The 19,848-nt window shown below is 56.7% G+C and overlaps 1 protein-coding gene across 2 annotated transcripts in view; it reads right to left on the bottom strand.

Annotated features, from left to right (window-relative positions):
• CASTOR2 (cytosolic arginine sensor for mTORC1 subunit 2) overlaps positions 1-17,940 on the bottom strand; it is a 49,381-nt gene extending 31,441 nt beyond the window's left edge. The window contains exon 1 of one of the 2 annotated variants that reach the window (XM_045875483.3): positions 17,726-17,940. In XM_045875483.3, coding sequence (XP_045731439.1) covers positions 17,726-17,838 — 113 coding nt within the window. In that variant the 5' untranslated portion in view covers positions 17,839-17,940. Of the gene's footprint in view, positions 1-4,112; positions 4,132-17,725 lie in introns of those variants that run through there. The other variant, XM_045875484.3, reaches the window with a different exon arrangement.
• Positions 17,941-19,848: the final 1,908 nt, after the last annotated feature.

Here is a 19,848-nt window from a genome sequence, read left to right as displayed (position 1 = left end):
TTCGCTGTGCGTCTGAGCCCTGACCTCCTCTCTCTTCACCCTCCCATTACCAAAGTGGGCACACTGAGGCTCAGGACCCAGTCCTGTCAGTGAAGGAAGAGGGTCTGAACAAGCCTTGAGGCTGGACTCCTTCCACTGGTCCTCCCTGCGGAGACCTGGGAGGGTCGGGTGGTGTATGGGGGACTCAGAGGACACAGAGTTCCCGAACAAAGCACCTGCCACCAGGCGGCTGGAAACGCAGAGCTTCACCGCTCACAGTTCTGGAGGGGGGAGGCAGATGGAGGTGCTGGTGGGGTTTCTGGAGAGAGCGCTTTTCCTGGTTTGTTGTGGCCACCTTCTTCTTGTGTGCAAGCTCCCTGGTGTCACTTCTTACAAGGACACTAATCCTACTGGGTCGGGGCCCCACTCTCCTGACCTCATTGGACCTTAATTCCCTCCAAAGAACAGTCCCCATTTGGGATTAGGGCTTCGGCATATGAGTTTTGGGGGGGAACACAAGCATGGCACCCACAAAGGCCTCATAGGTTAGTGAGAAGAGACTTCGGTGAAGGAAGTGGACAGAGGCCCCGCGATGAAGGGTAAAGGGCTGAAATGAGGAAGAGCCCCTGAAAAATGGTGTGGAACGGCTCCCCGGGGGGATTGATGTGACCACCATGCACCACGGCCAGTCCTGTCCTTCTGGGATTCAGTCCCAAATCCATGAAATAAAATTTGAACCGAAGATGGTCCAGTCCGGAGCAGCCAAGAATGAGGGATTCACTGTGCAACCCATCCTTCTCCACCAGGAAGGAAGCCCTTACCCACATGACGGGGGCAAGGCCTTAGGGAAGGGACAGGAGAGGGGTGGGCGTGAGCACTCTGTCCCCAGCCCGCAGTCCTGTCCCTCCCTGCTCCACTGTAGACAGCCCGTCGGGCTCATCTCCCCGGCTGCCCCGGCCACATGGGCCCAGTCAGAACAGGGCTTTGCTTACTACCTGGACCGGGGCCACCAGCCCCTGAGCTTTCTAGAATGTTCAGGCACCTGGCCGGGGGCTCAAGCTTCAGCCGAAACACGCCTACAAAACTCCCACTCAAGCTGTCTCATTGCCCCGCACTTTGGCCAACGGAGTCAAGACTGGGGTCTAAATTCAACACCGACGCCCCCACAGCCAGTTCACCCCCTCACAACCCAACCTCCCCACCAACGGCTCCCCGAGGACACTGTGTTTGGTTGTGCTTGGTTTACGCCTGTCATCACCTCTCTGAGCTGCCCTGAGCAGCCTGGTGAAGGCCAAAGGCCAACCGGCCCGGCCCCACAGTGACGAGGTCCAGGCCCCCTGAGGGCTTTCCATGGGCTTTGGGCCAAATACTTCACTTTTATTAAAATTCTCGCTTGGCTATGGCCAACATCCCTGGGGCCACGTTCAGTTTGCCAAAGTCCCCGAGACAGGCAGAGGGAGGGAGAGAGACGGTAGTGATGGGAAAAAGGGCGCGTCGGCTGGGCCAACAGTATCACCCCATCTTGCAGATGAAGAAGCCGAGGCTCAGAGAGGTCAATGTCCTGCCAAAGGCTGTGAGCTGGTAAGTGGACAGAATGTGCCACGTGTGACCAGTCAGTGGTGTGTGGGGGGGTCAGTAGACCCTCTGGGCCCCAGAGGCTGGGCCCTCAGGGGCACCAATGTCCTCTCTGCCCGCACATCTTTGGCAGGAGTGAGCCCCCGAGGGTGAAAGGGGCCAGAAGCTGCCTACTCACTGCCCTGGGGTGGGAAGATGTCTCTACGGGGGCTGGCCCTGTTACCTCTGGGGACAGCTGTAAACTCCATGCAGGCCCCGGGGAGGGTGCTGCTCAGAGCCTGCAGCCTTGAGAGGCTAAGTGCGGCAAGAGGGTGGGACGGCTGGGGTCCTGGTACCTGGGACGGTTTCCAACAGTCGTGGAGAGGAGAGAGCCCAGGATCTGGGAGGGGGTAGTCCCGGGCCGCAGGGCTTGGTACCCTCATCAGCACGTCGGGGGATGGAGGGAGGGCTGGGCCACATAGATGAGCAAATACCCACCCCTGGCAGCCAATAAAGTCAGGGCTTTCACTATGCTGGGTGACTTCAAGCTGGATACTCTGGTGGTGGCAGGGGGCCGGGGGGAGACTCTTAAGACTGCGGCCCACCGGGGTCCTGCAAGCTAGCCGGAGAGGGAAGATGGACAGTGACAAAGAATCCCCGACAAGAGGGAGGCCAAGCACCTGGCAGCCCGCGCACATGTGCAAACGCACTCAGGTGCCCCAAGAACGGAAGGTGACGTAAAGGGGGGCCTTCCATCTGCCAGGCCGTGTGATGACGCAGTAAAGCCATGAGAAGCAGGCCCGGGGCACCGTGCTGGCAGTGTAAACTTAGAACCTCTCTGGGGGCGCCTGGGTGGCTCAGTCGTTAGGCGTCTGCCTTCAGCTCAGGTCATGATCCCAGGGTCCTGGGATTGAGCCCCGCATGGGGCTCCCTGCTCTGCGGGAAGCCTGCTTCTCCCTCTCCTACTCCCCCTGCTTGTGTTCCCTCTCTCACTCTCTCTCTGTAAAATAAATAAATAAAATCTTAAAAAAAAAAAAAAGAACATCTCTCTGGAGGGACCGCGTGAGGACCTCGCCAACACACAGGGGCTCTGACCCGGGGTTTGGCTTCCAGACGTCTGCCTGCCAACAGAGCCCCAAGCATGCAAAGGGAGGTCTCTGCCCCGAGTGGAATGTTACAGCATGAACTCTCAACAACAACAACAACAAAAGAGGGCCAGGAACAAATGTCCACCAGCAGGTGACAGGTCAGAGAAATGACAGTCACCTGTTCCACGGCTCATGGCGCAACAGTGCAAATGAAGGACAGGAATCTCTGGGCGGAATCTCTGCTAAGACGCGAGTCAGCTGAAAAAGCCAGTGTGGTGGAGAAGCAGTGAGCGTGGTTTAAAACCAATTTATGCTTCAAAAAAAAAAAAAAAAAAAGAGGAGAAATAGTAGATATGCAAGTTTGTATGTATTTATCTCCCCAAGAATCCCCATGAATCTCACTGTCTGTGGGGGCAGGAACAGGGGTGGGAGGGAGCTTTTGCTGGGCACCTTGGTGTATCTTTGGAATTCCTAATAAATTGTGAATTTATTATCCCCCCCAAAATTGGAAGTGAGAGAAGAAAACAAAACAGTGAGGTCAGGAGGCCTTCCTGCAGGAGGAGGTGGGACTGGGGTGAACTGCAAAGGCAGGGAGTAAGAGTGGGGTGTGCTGAGAAGGTGCGGGAAGGAGGGTGCAGTGGTTACGGGCATGGTATCAGGAGCAGCCCGTCTGCCTGGCGGGTGACGCTGATAGTCACTTCCTGCCTGGAGTTCGGGGCCATCCCAACCACAACCTCTCCCAGGCTGGGGTGCGGCACCTCTCCCCGCTCCGTAACCCTCTGATCAGGGGGACTCTGACTCATCTAACAGGCCAGGTGACAGGTCATCGTAAAGCTAACCCTGGTGCTTTTTGCTTTCTGTCCCTTCAGGGGTCCCAGGAGAAGCTGCTGGGTCACTCCCTGGGAAGCTTGGGCCCTGCAGGGGTGGGGAAACCATAAATCTAAGATCTGCAGACTGCATGAGAAGACAAACAGCCCACACAAGCCTCCCTGGGGCCTTAGCTGATGCTCAGCCCCCTGCGTAGAGACCAGAGCACCAGGCCCAGCAGAAGAGGCCCCAAACCACAGTCTGAGCACCTTCCAGAGCCTCAGACTTTCTGGGGAGCACCCGAGGGTTACGGACCTGCATCGGTGGGCGCCCTGATCTTGGACTTCCAGACCCCAGATCCGTGAGAAATAACGATCCGTTCTGTAGGTCGCCTGGCCTGGGGTATTTGTTACTGCAGCGGGAGCAGACAGATACAGCGGACACAGTGAGGATCCAAACTCACATCTGTCTGGACCCCAGGACAGTCTTCTCCTCCACCCCAGCCAGCCACACCCCTGCCTCTCGACTTTCTTCTCTTCCTCCCTAGCCTGGATGGGTTGCTGCTGTTGTTCCGTATGCGCTTTTGTATTAAAATTTTGCACGTGTTATTGTGTTAACAATGCACACAACACAAAATTTGCCATATTAACGATTTTTAAGCTCTATGGGAATAAATACACTCACATTATTGTGTGGCCAAGTCACTTCTGTCCACCCTCATGACTCCATTTTGCGAAGCTCAAACTTTGTACCCATTAAACAAGAACTCCCCGGTCCCCCTCCCCCAACCCCTGGCACCCATCGCCCTGCTTTCTGTCCCCATGAATCCGATGACTTCCAAGCACCTCGTGTGGCTGGAACCATATGGTATTTGTCCTTGTGTGACTGGCTTATTCTGCTGAGCATAATGTCCTCAAGTTTCATCGGCCAGAGCAGATGTCAGAAGGCCCTTCCTTTTTAAGGCTGCATATATTCCGCTGTATGCACAGACCGCACTTCGCTTATCCATTCATCGAGCCACGGGCACGTGGGTATGGCCCATGTTTTAGCTACCGTGAACAGAGCTGTATGAACATGGGTGTACAGAGTTCTTCGAGATCCTGCTTCCAATTCTCTTGGGTAGACAGCCAGAAGTGGGATTTTGCTAGCCTACATTTTCCATACTATATTCTCTCTCACCTCCTTTTCCACTGGGCCCCTCCCCAAGCTGTCCTCTTCTCCTCGTCTGCCCTCCCTTCCGCCAGGAGCCTTCTTTGGCCCTGGGATTAGGCCAATGACTGGACCCCAACCAAGGAGCCTGGACAGAGCCCTTCAGCTCCTCCCTCATACCCTCACCCTGGGCCACTCTCTCCAGCCCCCTTCCTGTCACAGCACACTAGGGGCCACATGGCCCAGGCCTCTGTGCTTTCCGCACATGCTGTTCCTCCCAGGTCTCTGTGTTTTCCACGTACGCTGGTCCTCCTTGGAAGTCCCGACCCAACTCAATGCTTCAAGCTTGGCTCAGAGCCATCTCTCCTGAAGCGCTCCCCGACCGCCCAGCCTCAACAGGACCTCCTCCCCTGTGCCTTGAGAACTTCCCACTCTCCAGACGATGGTGAGATTAAGGGCTCACAGAGCCGTCTCCCCCACCCGGCTGTCCACCCGTCCAGGGATGGGGCCCGAGTCCCCATGCTACCAGCACTCACCACAGGCTTGGCATCAAAATCCACTTGTGAACTGGTGAAGGAGGAGGGAGCCTAAGAAGCCTCAGGGCCAAGGGCCCATGCCAGGTGTAAGGAAATCACAGACAGAAAGAAAGAACCTTCTCCACTGGGCAGTCTCTGCCTTCCCCAGCCACCGTCCAAAGGGCCTGATGCCCCCTCGGGGTGACAGACAAGCCCTCAGGGAGCTGGAGAACAGGCCTCCCTGACCACGAGCTCACCCAAACTGCTCCCACCGGGCCCTCCCTCTGTCCCTGCCCTTCGAGGGACAAGGGACGAGAAACCTGTCCTCACGGGACAGACAGCAAGAACCACGGGTGACGCAAGAAGCTCCCTTCTACAGGAGGAGGCAGGGGCCCTGGGTTTTGGGGGCAAGCACTCCTTGGGGCGTTAACACAGGGCATTTTTCCAGTGACTTGACTTTTCCGGGACATTCTAGTGCTACAACTCCAGTGCAAAGCAGGTCCGCAGCACAAGTAGATACAGTGGGGTCTGACAAGTGCCACCGTGTCTAGGCCCCACGATCCACGGGCTGTCCGCCAACGCCACGCACAGCCCCAGGACGCAGGTGCCAGCCCCTTTTCTGTTGTTCAGCGGAAACGGACTGCAGGCAGTTAAACGGGGCTAATTTGGACTGAAGAGCCGGGGGAGGGAAATGGCCAGAGGGAAGCTGAGGGGGAATCACTCTGAATAGCTCTACTCTGAAGAGTATTTAGAAAAGAACAGATAAAAAAAGAAACGTGGCTTCGCTGCCTTCAAGCGCGCGGGTACTCCCGACTTCTGGGCCACCCACCGGGGGCCCTCAGAGGCCTGGCTCCGGGCGCTCATGTGGCACCCTGTCATTTACAGGTGACCCTTGCAACCCCTCTGGCCCCTCACTCCCAACGGCAACACTCTGCATGGGCAACCCGTCCCCAGAGGATCGCTCAGCTCGGGGGCGGGGGGGTCCGGTCTTGGGGGGGTGCAAGTGAGTTCTCCCAAGCAGTGCACCAGGAAGGCCCCCTCCCCTCCCCAGAGCTGCACCCAAGCCGTGGGAAGGGAGACAAGAATCGGAGACAGGTCCCAGCTCCTGGTTGGGAGGGCCGGGGGCATCTCCTGCCCCAGCCTCACCCCTAAGGTGGTTAAGGGGGGTGGAGTCCAAAGAGCCTTCTGGACTCTCCGTCCCCACCCTCACTTGGACCGAACTTTCTAGGCTGCATAGAACACGACTGCCTTGTGCTACCAGTGGCCGGTCTTCTAGCCGAGGACCCCAGGGCCAGGCTGGGGGCAGGGGACTTGGGCGGCAGGAACACGCGGGGCAGACTAGAGGTTGTCCTGGTCGGAGAACAGGGCACTGCAGGGGGTCAAGCAGCAAGAAGGACGTAGGGAGGAGGCTTCAGGAGGCTGAGTGCAGAGGCCAGGGCCTCGGGCGCCACAGTCTGCCCCAGGGCAGGCGACACACTTGCAGGAAGGGATCAGATTTCTGTGCAGCCGTCCCCTCGCCGACACTGGCAGTCCAGCCCAGGGCACTTCGGTCCTCAATAAACATCCGCCAAGTTCCTCCAAATCCTCAGCACAACCCAGAGAGGTTGAGACCATGCCGCCCATTTTACAGATGAGGACACTGAGTCCCGCTGGAGGCCGCTAACAACTTGCCCATGGTCACACCGCTGGTAAGTGGTGGGCTTGGACTGACCATGACAGGCACATCCCTGAAAAAGGGCCATCAGCACAAGCTCTTCCGTCCAGGGTTCACGGCAGGAAGGAGGGCAGTGGGGCCTGGGCGGAGGAGGGCTAGAAGCAGGGGGGCCGGCGTGAACCCCAACCTGCTCCTTGTCTGCCTTGTGACCTGGGGCGAGTCACTGAGCCCCGGTCTTCCGTCAGCGGGTGGGCACCCCCTCCGTCCCATAGAGCCACCGGGGGGGGGGAGGGGACATGGTGGAAAGCCCCACGTGGCCTGGTGCACAGTAGGCTCTGTAGAAAGATCTCTGAGGTTAAGCTTTGTCTGCTCTAAGTTCACCGTATCGGTCACTGCATCGGTGACTTTTGAGCTCTGAAGGAAAAAAGACTGAACTTTGAGAACAAATTTCCACCCGCTGTCTTTCCTGCTCAAGAAAGGGAGTCAACCATGGGGTAGGGAGGGGATCAAAAGGAAGGCGGGCCTGGTGGAGGAAGGCAGAGGCCCTGAGGGTGGAGGGGAAAGTCCAGGGGAGCGTCCAGGAGGCCCGGCCTGGTTTCAGGGGAGAGCCAGCCTGGGAGGGAACATTAACCCTACCTTGAAAATAAGTACCTAGTTAGAGCCCAGGACGCGGCCGGCCCGTGCAGAGAGGGACAGCTGACCCATCAGCGGCCTCCTCCCTGGCTCCCTCCCTCCTTCCCTGCTCATCTCCGGGCTCAGTCAAGTGGCTCCAGCCCAGGCTGGGTCAGCGAGGAAGCCCACCCTCCTCCACGGACGCCTCACCAGGGCCACCCCCACCCCCGACGTACCCTCCTGAAGCCCACCACTCGGGCACCCCACCGTTCAATACCCCTGACGATCAGCAGGGAGCTGATGGGAGCAGTCTCTGAGGGCCCCAGGAGGCACCAGAAGCCCCACAGGATGCTTCCTCACCTCCACTCACAGGTGTGCCTGATTCGATGGTACCAAATTCCTGCAAACTCTGGGAAAGGCCTGCCCCGGGCTAGGTGCTGATGTAGGCCATTGTTTCCCCATAATCCATCCTTTTGCCCACAAAGCAACAGGAGGTCCCTGAGACTGTGGTTGCCCAGTAAGGGCCTCCAGGCTCCTCCCCACGCTAAGCTAATGTGGCCGTGTAAGGCTCGGTGGTGGTGCAGTCAGCAGGGCTGGGTTCAAATCCCTCCACCTCGGGTATGTGAAAATGCCATGTTAGATGGTGCAACGGGTGTGGACCACAGCCCGGTACTTCCTCAAAATGTTACACACAGAGCTACCTTGTGATCCCACATGATCACTACTCCTCCGTATACACGCACCCAGGAGAAACGAAAACATACATCCACCCTGACGCTGTGCACAGATGTCCCGGGCAGTGTGACTCACGATAGCGAAAACATGGAAGCGATCCAAATGACCATCCGTGGGTGAATGAACAAAAGGTAATACATCCACACAATGGAGTATTATTCAGCCGTTAAAAGGAATGGCATTCCTGACACATGCCACGACTGGAAGGAACCTTGAAAACATGATGCGAAGTGAAAGAGGCCAGTCACACAAAGAACCATATGGTCTGCCTGCATTTAAATGGAAATGTCCAGAAGAGGCGAATCCACAGAGACAGAAGGCAGACTGCTGTTGCCAGGGGCCGGGGGTGACTGCTTGGTGGGTATGGTTTCTTGCGGGTGATGAGAATGTTCTGGAATTAGACAGGGGTGATGGTTGCACAACTCTGTGAATATACCAGGCGCTTCTGAAGTGTAAACTTGGAGAGAGCCAACTGTATGGTATGTGAATTATATCTCAAGAAAGCTCTTATAAAAAACCTTACTCTTGGGCGCCTGGGTGGCTCAGTTGGTTAAGTGACTGCCTTTGGCTCAGGTCATGATCCTGGAGTCCCGGGATCGAGTCCCGCATCGGGCTCCCTGCTCGGCAGGGAGTCTGCTTCTCCCTCTGACCTTCCTCCTTCTCATGCTCTCTGTCTCTCATTCTCTCTCTTTCAAATAAATAAATAAAATCTTTAAAAAAACAACAACAAAAAAACCAACAACAAAAAAAACTTACTCTTCCCCTACTGGGTTTTTGGGATCTTGGACAAGGAAGTGAACTGTGTGGTGGTGCCTCAATGTTCTACCTGTGAAATGGGGCCAGTCACTGTACACACGTGGGTTGTGGTGAGGACCAAGTGAGCAGCTCACTGCCTTCCGGCTGCCACATTGCCCTTTGGTTTCCACATGCTCTCTAAGTTCCTAGGGCCTTTTTTTTTTTGGTAAAACATACATAATATAAAACTTACCATCTTAACCATTTTTTTTTTTAAGATTTTATTTATTCATTTGAGAGAGAGAATGGGAGAGAGAGCACGAGAGGGGGGAGGGTCAGAGGGAGAAGCAGACTCCCTGCTGAGCAGGGAGCCCAATGCAGAGCTCGATCCCAGGATCCCGAGATCATAACCTGAGCTGAAAGCAGACGCTAAACTGCCTGGGCCACCCAGGCGCCCCCCCCAACCTTAATCATTTCTAAGGGTACAGTTCAGTGGTATTAAGTATGTCACACGTTGTCATGCAGCTGATTTCCAGAACTCTTTCCCTTTTGCAAAATAGACACTCAGTACCCACTAAACAACAACGTCTCCACTCAGTACCCCCCTTTCCCCGGCCCCTGGCAACAACCATTCTACTCTCTGTGTCTAGAAATCCGCCTACTCGAAGTACCCCGTGTGAGTGGAATCATAAAGTATTTGTCCTTTTGTGACTGGTGTAATGTCCTCAAGGTTCATCCGCGATGTAGCAGGGATCAGAATCGACTTCCTTTTGAAGGCCAAGTAATAGTCCACTGTACGTACGTACCACGTTTGGCTCGTGGATGGACACGAGAGGTGCTTTCACCTTTGGGCTATTGTGAATACCACGGCCATACACATGAGTGGACAGGTAAGACTCCAGGCTTGTAAGCACAGATCTCAGAGGCTGGAGTACCTCTAATAGAGTCTATTTAAGGCAAGGATGAGCATAAGGCATCTAGAGGCAAGCTTCCCCTTAAACTGAACACACTCCCAACAAACACACTCTCAGCAAACTTGTGCATTGTTAGCTGCTGGACATTTCCCGGGGCTTGTCTGGTTGCTGGACAACCAGAATCCGACGGCTCCAGGCACTGGGGGGGCTGGTTCCTTGTACCAGAGGTCTTTATAAGAAAAAAAAAAAACTTGTTAGCCGTGTGCAGGCTCTGGAAAGACCAGTTCAGTCCTTTCCGACTGCCTCTCTGGTCCCATGGGAGACAAATCGGTGCACAGAGCATTGGTCCTAGGGCCTGGACACGCACGTGGAGTGAGGACAGAGGGGACCAGTCCTCCTAGCCTACACCCCGGGGCATGAGTGATCCCAGGAAACTACTCACTCAGCCCCAGGGGGGCTTCCTGGAGGAGGTGACGCTTGAGCCAACTCCAAGAGTCATCTGTGTTAGGTCTGAACACCTGTGAGGGCTCTCAGGTCGTGGTGATCACACGTTCTGGTTTGCCCTGTTGTCCAGGGTAATTATTATTATTTTTAGGGCTCCCTGTTATTCTGAAAAGTGTCCCCATGTGAAGGATAAATTACACAGTCACCGTATTAGTTACCTATTGCATAACAAATCACCCCAAAACTCAGTGGCTTGAAAGAACAACAAACTTTTCTCTCTCTCTCACAGTTCTTATGGGTGAGGAATTTGGGCGCGGCTCCACTGGGCACTTGTGGCTGAGGGTCTCTTACGAGGTCACAGTCAAGGTGCTGGCTAAGGCTGAGGTCACTGGAAGGCTTGCCCAGGGCGGCAGGCCCTGTTTTCCAGGTGGCTCACTCACAGGCTGGCTGTGGGTGGGAGGCCTCGATCCCTCTCCGCACGGCCGCTTCTGTGTCCTTGCGACAATCCAGACCCCACTGGAAGGTGGGGGGAGCCCTAGCTTCTGGAGGGAAGGGTGTCAAAGGATTGGGGTAGTTAACAACTCCCACTTCTAAAATCAGGCATGTGTGGTGTGGACATGGGACAGAATCAGGGAGGAGAGAAGAAATCAGATTAAGGAACATTCACAACACCAGGTGAGAAGCAGGGGGTAGTCTGAGAAGGGTTTTGAGCAGAGTGAACCATGTCATCCGCCCCAGCTGTCCCCTTCCTCTGGGTCTTTGGACCCCTCGCCCTCTGTCTTTGGTGGAGAACGCACCTTTTCTTCCCACTGGGCGGAGGCTCCGTGTGTGTTTCCCGCTGCGCCCTGCACAGAGCAGGTGCATGCTGCAGGGTTTCTGCGTGAACAAAATACCAAAGTGCACCAAGCCCAAGCTTGGTCACACTGGCCCCAAGTCACAGCCTGTGACCTGTGCGCACCCGTCCTTCCCGTCTCCGGGCCTTTGCTCATGCTGTGTCCCCTGCCCAGAGCGCTGGGGCTGCGCTTACCATATGCACTGCCCCGGAGGCAGAGGGACCCGGGTGGGGGAAGCCGTTTGGTAGATTCAGTGGAGAGATGAAGGGGACTGGCCGTGGCAGAGGCCGTGGACACGGCCGCCCCGGGCAGGTGTGAGATGACTCTGGGGCTCACCCTGGTGCTCTCCACCCACACCCTCCCCTGCCCCATCTGTGCCCACCCACTCCTGCTGCCTGCCCGACCTGTCTTCCTTCATCCCCAGCACCTCCGCCTCCTGACGTCTTCCCATTCCACCCAGACTTGGCTCAAATGGAGCCACCTCCTCTGGGAAGCCTTACTTGTTTGCAGCTCTGGGGTCCCAGAGCATTTGGGTTGCCTACTGCCGAGGCCCTAACTAAGTGACCCGTGTCCCCAGGTAAGGTTCCTGGAGGGCAAAAACAGAATCTCCCCTTGTTAGAATCAGAGTGTATGGAAAAGTCTCCTAACCGTGGGCTTTTTAAACTCGACCCTGGCACTGGCCAGCTGAACCAGGACTCGTCCTCAGCGAACACCAACTGGAGCTTATAGTGGACCAGGCTCAATGGAAGTGCTTGTCTCATGAAGTCCTCACAAGAGGCCAGGTAGTAGGCATGGTCGTTGTCTCTGCTTCAGAGGTAAGAAAGTGACAGCCCAGCTAAGTCAAGCAACTGGCCCCAGGTCACACTGCCAGGAAGCCGGGCGCTGGGATTCCGCCCGAGGGGCGGGGTCCCAGGCCCTCCCACCGCGGCCGGCCTGTCTTTCCCCAAACTGCAATCAAGCGGGGGCCTCAGCCCAACGCACTCAGGAAACCAAGGAGGGCTCTGGATGGACTGTTTGCGATTTTGAGCTTTTGTCCTATGAACGTCTCTCACGTCTTGAGCGCTCGCTACGGCTTGTTGGCAAGATTTCCTGCAGGCAGCAACACGCACGAACGCCCGCGGGCCACGATGCACCAGACACTGGGCAGGCTGCGGATCTGGCCCAGGTGGGCAGCGCGGGTCTCTGTGGGCACGTGCTGACCTCATACTCAGCAAGGTGCTTTCTTGGCCAATCACATGAGATGGACTTTCTTTCGAGGGGGGACTTTAAAGAGCATTTCACTGACACACACACACAAAAGAGTGTGTTGCACCTTCCTGCCACCTGAACGCACTTCGGGATAATGACCTTGCCACTGTCCCCTCTTTCTGGCGATGGCCTCTCAGCAACACCTCTGCTAAGTGGCCCCTGGGGATGGGGCAACCAAGCCGGCGGGCTCCTAGGCCTGGCTGAGTGCTCATTGGGACAAGGTTTTGTTTTTGGTTTTTTTAAGATTTTATTTATTCATTTGGGAGAGAGAAAGAGACAGAGAGAGCACAAGCAAGGGGAGAGGCAGAGGGAGAAGCAGACTCCCTGCTGAGCAGGGAGACCAACGCGGGGCTCGATCCCAGGACCCTGAGATCATGACCTGAGCAGAAGGCAGACACTTAACCATCTGAGCCACCCAGGCGCCTTATCAGGACAGGTCTCACTGCCTTACTTCCTGGGTTCAAATCCCAGCTCTGCTACTTCTGTGTGTCCTGGGGCACTCAAGTTCCTTGCTTTCCTTATCTGTAAAATGGGAATATTCCAACTCCGACTTGGCGTTGGCATCGTTTTTGCTATATACTTATTAGTTGACCCCAGTTTTGCCTTGGAGGGTCGCAGAGAGCAAATCTGAGTCTCACAAGGGCAGCAGGGGCTTCTGCCTTCCCCGGGCCCCCCGGAGCCCCCCTCCCGCAGCGGTGGATCCTGATTGGTCTGTGATGGTCTCATTCCCTATGCCAGTGATTGGTGCAGGCCTGTTCATGTGACCCAGTTCTGCTCAACGAGATGAAGAAATCTGTGCAGGAGTGGGGTGTCTTCCTGGAGAGGTTTCTGAGACACTCTGGAGGCCGGGAGCCTTTCCCAATGTTGGGTTTCTTCCTGACTGCCAATACAGCTAGAGCCGCCCCGCCCATTCCAGAGTGAGCCACACCGCCATGTCAAGGATGGCCAAATACAGACAGGAAGACCGGGGTCCTTGAGGACATCATCAAGCCTTTAAGTTACCACCCTTGGAACACCCGACTCACAACCTCTTATCACACAAACCTATCAAACTTAGGCCAGCTAAGTAAAGGCTTTTTGTTATTTGCAACCCAAAGCATCCTGCCGATATCCCAAGGTTGGTCACATCTCCTCTTCTTGAGAGTAAGCCCATCATACCAGAGGAAGGGTCTAAGCTCAGCCTGTGCACTCAGGGAAGACTTCCTGGAGGAGGTGAAATGGAATCCAAAAGAATGAGCAGGCAGATAAAGGGAGTAGGGCAAAGGGTAACATTCCAAGCAGAACAAAGGCCTGAGGTTGGAGACGCCATAGTGTGTGTGTGTGTGTGTTCGCGCGTGTGCATGCAGGAGAAACAGTCTGTGTGGCTGGGAGAGGTGAGGCTGCAGAGTCAGAGGTGGGGTGGGCTGCAGTGGGCCCTCAGCCAGGCTACAGAACCTCAGGCTATCACAAGGGCAGAGGAGAGGTTCTGTGGATGGCCTTGATTTTGTTCCCCTGGGGTCTCGCCCCCGGGCTTTGTGGCTAGAATAAGTGCACTCAGCGGGTCCAGCCGCACCCAGATGCTCCCCTGAACCTGGGAAGGGGCAGGGGTGCTGGGCCTGGCTGCCCCAGGTGTGTTCCTGCCTGCTGGGCCTCTTCCAGCCCCCAGAGCGCTCATAAGAGACTAGGGCTGAAATCTGGGTCACTCCACGCACGAGTCGGACATCCATCAAACAGGCAGTTACTAAGTGCCTACAAAGCAGTGAGCTAAGCACAGCGGAGAAAGGACCTGGTTCAAATCCCAATTCTGTCTCTTCCCAGCTGGGTGACCTTGAGTAAGCCACTTTCCCTCTCCAAACCCAGCATCTTTACCTCTTTGTGAGAGACCTCAGGTGAAACCAGTGGTTAGCTCACTTCTCTCTGGTACTGGCGGGGGTGGGGGGGGGTAAGCAGTGGGTAAAACAATGCTCAGAAAGCTTCCTGGGGATAAGGTTTCTCATCTGGGTGGGACTTCAAGAGGCCCACAATATGCTGTGATGGACATTTGAGCCAGGATGAGAGCTTCTGGGGAGGGAGCATCTAAGGGGGGCGGTGAGGAAGTACAAAACGGAGCCGGTAGGTGAGGCGGGTCGAGTGTTCCCAGAGAGAAAAGGTCCACAGAGGCAGGGCGGAAAGGATACAGGAAGCCTACAGCTTCCGTTCTGTGCCCCCGAAGCCTTTAGAACCGTGTGCTGCCCACGGAAGTGCTGGACGTTACTGTTGAATATGGGCGTCGTTTGAGCCTGTAATAGCAAATCTCTGCGCTTAAGCCAGAAGATGCAGATTCAAAAATCTCGCCTCTCCTGCTTACCACGTGACCTTGAGCAAGTCACTTTGCCTTTGAGCTTCAGACTCCTTCTTTGCAAAGGGGGCGTAAAACCCAGTTCACGGAGCTGTATGGTGGTGTGTGCAGGGTCTAGGACCAGGATCCCCTTTCCCACCTAGCTAATTCCTATTTTAAAGCCCTAAGATCCAGTGCCGCCTCCTACAGGGAGCCTTCCAGGCTCCCTCAGGAAATCCCCCAGACCTGTCTACTACCCCAGCTGACCCCCTTCCCTGACTCCACCTTGCTCTATTGTGTCTTCCTTCTCCCGCCATCAGGCTCTGGGCTTGGAACAGGGAGGGGCAGGGTATCTTAGCATCTCTTGGACCCAGCTGCACCCCCCCACACACAGGGAGTATCTACCAATGCCAAGTCCTTCCCCGAGGCGCCACGAAGGTGGAAACAAGAGGGGAAAAGTGATTAAGTGTGCTGGGGGTGCAGAGAAGGGGAGGGGTTCAGGAAAGGTTCAGGGGTGATATCGCTAGATCTTAGAGGGGTGAAGAGAAATTTACTGGGAAAGGGGCATGTTTCCAGGCAGAATCAGAAGTATAAAAGCACAGGGGTGTGAAGGATAGGGTAAGTAAATTGTGGCTCACCAGAGTATCTGCCCTGAGTGGCTAAAGATGAGGATTCTGGATCTAGATCCCACGGGCCTCAAATGCCAAGCCAAGCGCCCAACCCTATAGGAAGAGGCCGAAAACTTGTGACTGAGCAGCGTAGCGACCCTGGGTGTGTGTGTGTGTGTGTGTGTGTGTGTGTGTCCACGCGCCTGGCCACTGCAACAGTTTGAGCTAAACTTAGGTTGGGGGTGGGGTGGGGAAAGTGATAGGGCTATGGGCCACCACTGGGGGGCAGGTGCTGGTGGGAGAACCAAAAAGGAGCAAAAGTTTGCCCTGGAGGACTGATTATTCAAAATATTTCAGGAATATATCCACACCCAACTACCCCTCGCTAAAAAGCCAGCGTCCACAATCATTGCATGCTACACACAGCAGCTCTGTGAGAATGGGGGGGGGGGGTCCTTCATTACAGGGGGACAGAGTGAGGGTCCGACGAGGAAAGGGACCCTGCCACAGGCATGCAGGCAGTGCGGGGCAGGCCACAACCTGAAGCCAGCATCCCGGCCCAGAGTGCAGGGGAGGCAGGCCTTAAGCTGTCTGACAAATGTGCTCAGCACCTTCTAGAGCCAGACCCTGCAGACGAGGAGGTGACCTTTGACCTCTGAGTCATCTTGAGCTTGGACTGGACACCTGGGCCACAGACCAGCGGCCTCCAGTAGAGGAGAGAGAAGGGGGAACTCAATGAGGGGTAGGTTTTCGTGGTCAGACAGGTCAGCAGGGGCTCACCCCCCCAGCTCCCCCCCCCATGTCTATCTGTCTGTGAGTCTTCTAAACTGGACCCTGGGGTGGAGGCTGGAAGAGGGCCAGTCCCTACACAAAGGGTGAGGGGCAGAGGGAGTGTCTCTTTGCTGCCTTTCTAAGAAGCCCCCAAATGCCCCCTCCTCCCAGCACCCACCCAGGCCCCGCTCAGCCGCAGCCTGAGTCATCATCCTGGTTTGAATGGTAGCCGACAAATCAGCCAGGGGGCTGCCTAGGGCTGAGGGCCAAGGGTTGGAAAAACAAGGCCGGTTTCTCTTACCTCCAGCCTTGGAAGCTCAAGACAGGCTAGGGGGTGGGGGGCAGAGGGCAGGTTGAGGCGGGATGGGGGGGTGTCAACAGCCAGAGGGGGGGCGGGGGGACAGAAAGGTTCAGAATTTGAGCTGTTGGCTTTTGTTTTCAAATGACCTGTTTAATAATTACCTGTGCAATCGAAGGAGCCACAGCTCGGGGAGGAGAGGATTTCAACCCTCCATACCCCACCGAGCAGCCCAGCAGCCTGAGAAGAAAGTAAACAAGATGCCACCAGCGGATCTCACCCCATCTCGCAAACAATGGCGGGACTGAGCTGCCCGCTCAGGCACACACATCAAAGTGATATTTCCAGGCAAGAACTTTAACAGGCAGATAAGAGGCTCGGACCGAATTCTTTCCCTGCATCCCCAGAGCTTCCCTGCGCTCGGAGCCCAGGGAGGCAGCCTTAGGGGCCCGTCATTTCAACCTTAACCTTGACCTGTAATGTATTCATTCATTTTGCAGCGAGGGAGAACCAGCTCGGCCCCAACCCCGAAAAACCCAACCAGCAACAACTTCATCGCTTTGAACAGTCACAATGGTGGACAAACAAGGGATTTAAGTTACAGCGGCTACCTCGCGCTCACACTCCACTGGGCTCGGGCTCCTTAAAAAACACACCCCAATCCAAGCATCCACCGGGGCTCACAAAGTCAGACCCTGACCTGGCAGTGGGAAAACCCAACTTGGTTTTTTTTGTTGTTGTTGCTTCTTCCCCAATCTCCCAAGGCCTTCAACTATTTTTTGCCCCTGCAGCATCCAAGCCCAGCCTCGAGGCTGAGCCATAAACACGCCTGCTCCTCCCCCTTCCACGGTTCGGCAACACCGCCCCCCGCCCCCCCGCACCTTCCACCTTCCCGGACCTGGAGGAGAAAGAAGCACCGCGACCCTCACCCGCAGCCCCTCCCGGGCCCTCCCGCAGCCTCCCGCGCCGTCCGCAACCCTCGCAAGCACCTTGAGATAAACACCCACTAATGATTTTATGCTTTTCTGCTCTGGGTAGCCGCGCTCAGCAGAATCCCTCCCCCGGCCCCGGCGACTGGGGCCGGCCCAATCGAGGGATTGGGGGATGGGGGTGTTAGTTTGTTTTTTCCACTGTCGCGTCCCCACACCTGGTTTTCATTCATTCATTCGTTCGTTCATTCATTCACGGTTTCGTCACTGCAGCTTCCCCGGCCCTCCGGATCTCGGGGAGGGGATGGGAGGGAGGGGACCGAGATGGGGGTGGGGGGAGAGAGACAGCGGTGGGGGTGCACCGCGGGGGGGTGCTCGGGGTGGAAGGACCCCGGTCGAGGGCAGATCGGGTGGCTTTGTCGAAAACAAGGCGGGCGGCGGGGCGGGGGCGCTCCCCGGGGCTCGAAGTTGTTTTCCGAGCCGCCGCGGCGAGGACAGCCGCCCGGGTGCGCCTCTTTGTCTCTCCCCGGCCGGCGCCGCGTCCCCGCGCGCTCACCTGGTCTTGGAGGACAGGAAGGCAAGTTTGATCAGGCCGTAGGTGAAGAGCGGGATGCTCTCCTTGGCGACGCTGGCAACTTGCAGCCGGTGCTCCAGAATGTGGAGTTCCATCGTCCGCCCGCGCTCCGCGGCGGCTCATCGGCGGGGGGCGAGCCGCGGCCCCCGCCCCCTGCGCGCCCAGCCGGCACCGAGCGCCGCGGGCGGCCGGCCCGGGGACCGGGAGCTCGGCGCCGGGCGGCCCGGGACGGACAAAGGGGAGGCCCGCCGAGCCGCGAGGGGCCGCGGGCGGCGGGCGGGCGGCGGGCGGGCGGCGGGCGAGGGCGGCAGCGCTGGCGGAGCGGCGGCGCGCGGCGCCCGGCGCGGAGAGCAGCTGGTGTTCGCTGTAACAAACAACTTGCCACTCAAACGCCGGCCCGCTGGGCATGCGCGGCCGCTGCGGGGCGTGCCGGGACTTGTAGTCGCGCGCGGCCCGGGAGCCGCCGGCCGGGGCTGTCGGGGGCTGGGCGGCCGCGCGAGGGGCCGGCCGGGCGCCCGCGGAAAGCAGGAACGCGGGCGCCTGCCCGGGCCGCAGGGAGGGGGGCGGCGGGGGGGGGGCGGGGAGCGGCTTGGGCCTAGCTGCGAGCTCTCGCTCCGAGCTCGGGACCCCGCCCTCCGGGGTGCAAGCGAGCAGCCGACACAGCTCCGGCGCCGGAGGAGGCCCGGATCTGGGAGGGGAGAGATTTGGAGAAATCGGTGGTTAAAGCGCCGAGAAGCAAAACAGACATGGGTGCTGCGGACAGAGGTGGGGCCGAGGGGATCTGGGCGGGGAGCGGGGGGGGGGTTTCCTGGAGGAAGGGTCATCCAGGCTGGGTTCTGAAGGATGAATGGGAGCTCGCCGGGGAGGGGGGCGGGGCGCGGGGCTGGAGGCCCGAGGCCTTCCAGGCAGAAGGAACAGCGTGTCCAAAGCACAGAAGCGTGAAAGCCCCCACTGTGCTGTGTTTGGCTTTGCTGGAGCGGAAAATGTGAGGGAGGAGAGGCAAGAGATAAGGCAGGCGTAGTCACCAGGAGTCCGGTCGAGAGGGGTCATGTGTGCAGATCTAATGAGGTGGCCATTTAGCCCGCGCGAGATTGGGTGACGGGGACTGCGACGGCCGAATTAGTGAACAATCCGAAATAATCCGAAGGGCTTCCCACCCCGGGGCCAGTGTGCCGTGACCATGGCCTAGCAACGGATCCCCTTAGTGGCTGGCTGGTTTGAAATGGTCTAGGTTAAAGTTGCTGGTGCCTCGCTCTTCGGCAGAGTAATCTGGGGACAGGATGGGTCAGGTTTACCTGCTGGGGCAGTCCGGGAAGGCTCTTTTGGGGGGAAAACTCCAGCGATGCCCTCCCACATTCTCTTTCTGAGACCGCCTCTGTTAGGTGGGAACATATGAGGCTCCCTCATTTCCACAAAGGGGTGTGAAGCCTGCAATCTGGTAGCTCTTAGAGCAGGCTGATCCCCTTACTGCTTTGTTTTCACTAAAGAATTTATCACCCTCTAATAAAGAATATATTTACTTTTTTGGTTTGTTTGTTTTGGTTTGTCTGTCTCCCTCTTGTAGAATCTCAGCTCCATGAAGGCTCCACGTCTGTCTCCCTCTTGCAGAATCTCAGCTCCATGATTTTTGTCTGTTTTGCTGTATTCCCAGTGCTTGCGGTGTGACTGACCTGTGAGAGACAGGCGTTTCAATATTCATGAAGTGCATAAATACAAACCCTATTCTTTTAGAGTCCAGGGGTCTAGAAGGGCCAAACAGAAATGCATTCAGCGCCCAGGCAAGTAACAGCGATGTGTGAACCAGTTGGGTATCAGACAGTTATTAAAACAAAAAACAAAAAACAAAAAAAAAGCAACCACAGAAACCACCAACAGGTGAAACCAAGCAAACAAGACTAAAGGTAGGACTCAGTCCGCATTCTGACTTCTGCACTGGATGGCCTCAGTCAGTATTTTTTAATCTGTAGTCCATGCCCCATGAGCAGATGGTGAAATCAATTTAGCAGGGCCGACTAGCATTAAAGACAAAACAAAACAAGAATAGAAGATGGCACAGAGCTTTGCACGTCGCAAGGGTAGGTTACCACTATGTTTTCTAAGTTGCA

This window comes from Mirounga angustirostris, unplaced genomic scaffold, assembly GCF_029215605.1.
Source record: "Mirounga angustirostris isolate CCGP_5_RB_7025 unplaced genomic scaffold, mMirAng1.0.hap1 SCAF_5, whole genome shotgun sequence".
Lineage (NCBI taxonomy): Eukaryota > Metazoa > Chordata > Mammalia > Carnivora > Phocidae > Mirounga > Mirounga angustirostris.
The sequence above is the reverse complement of the archived record's forward strand: the minus strand, read 5'-3'. Positions and strand labels throughout refer to the sequence as shown.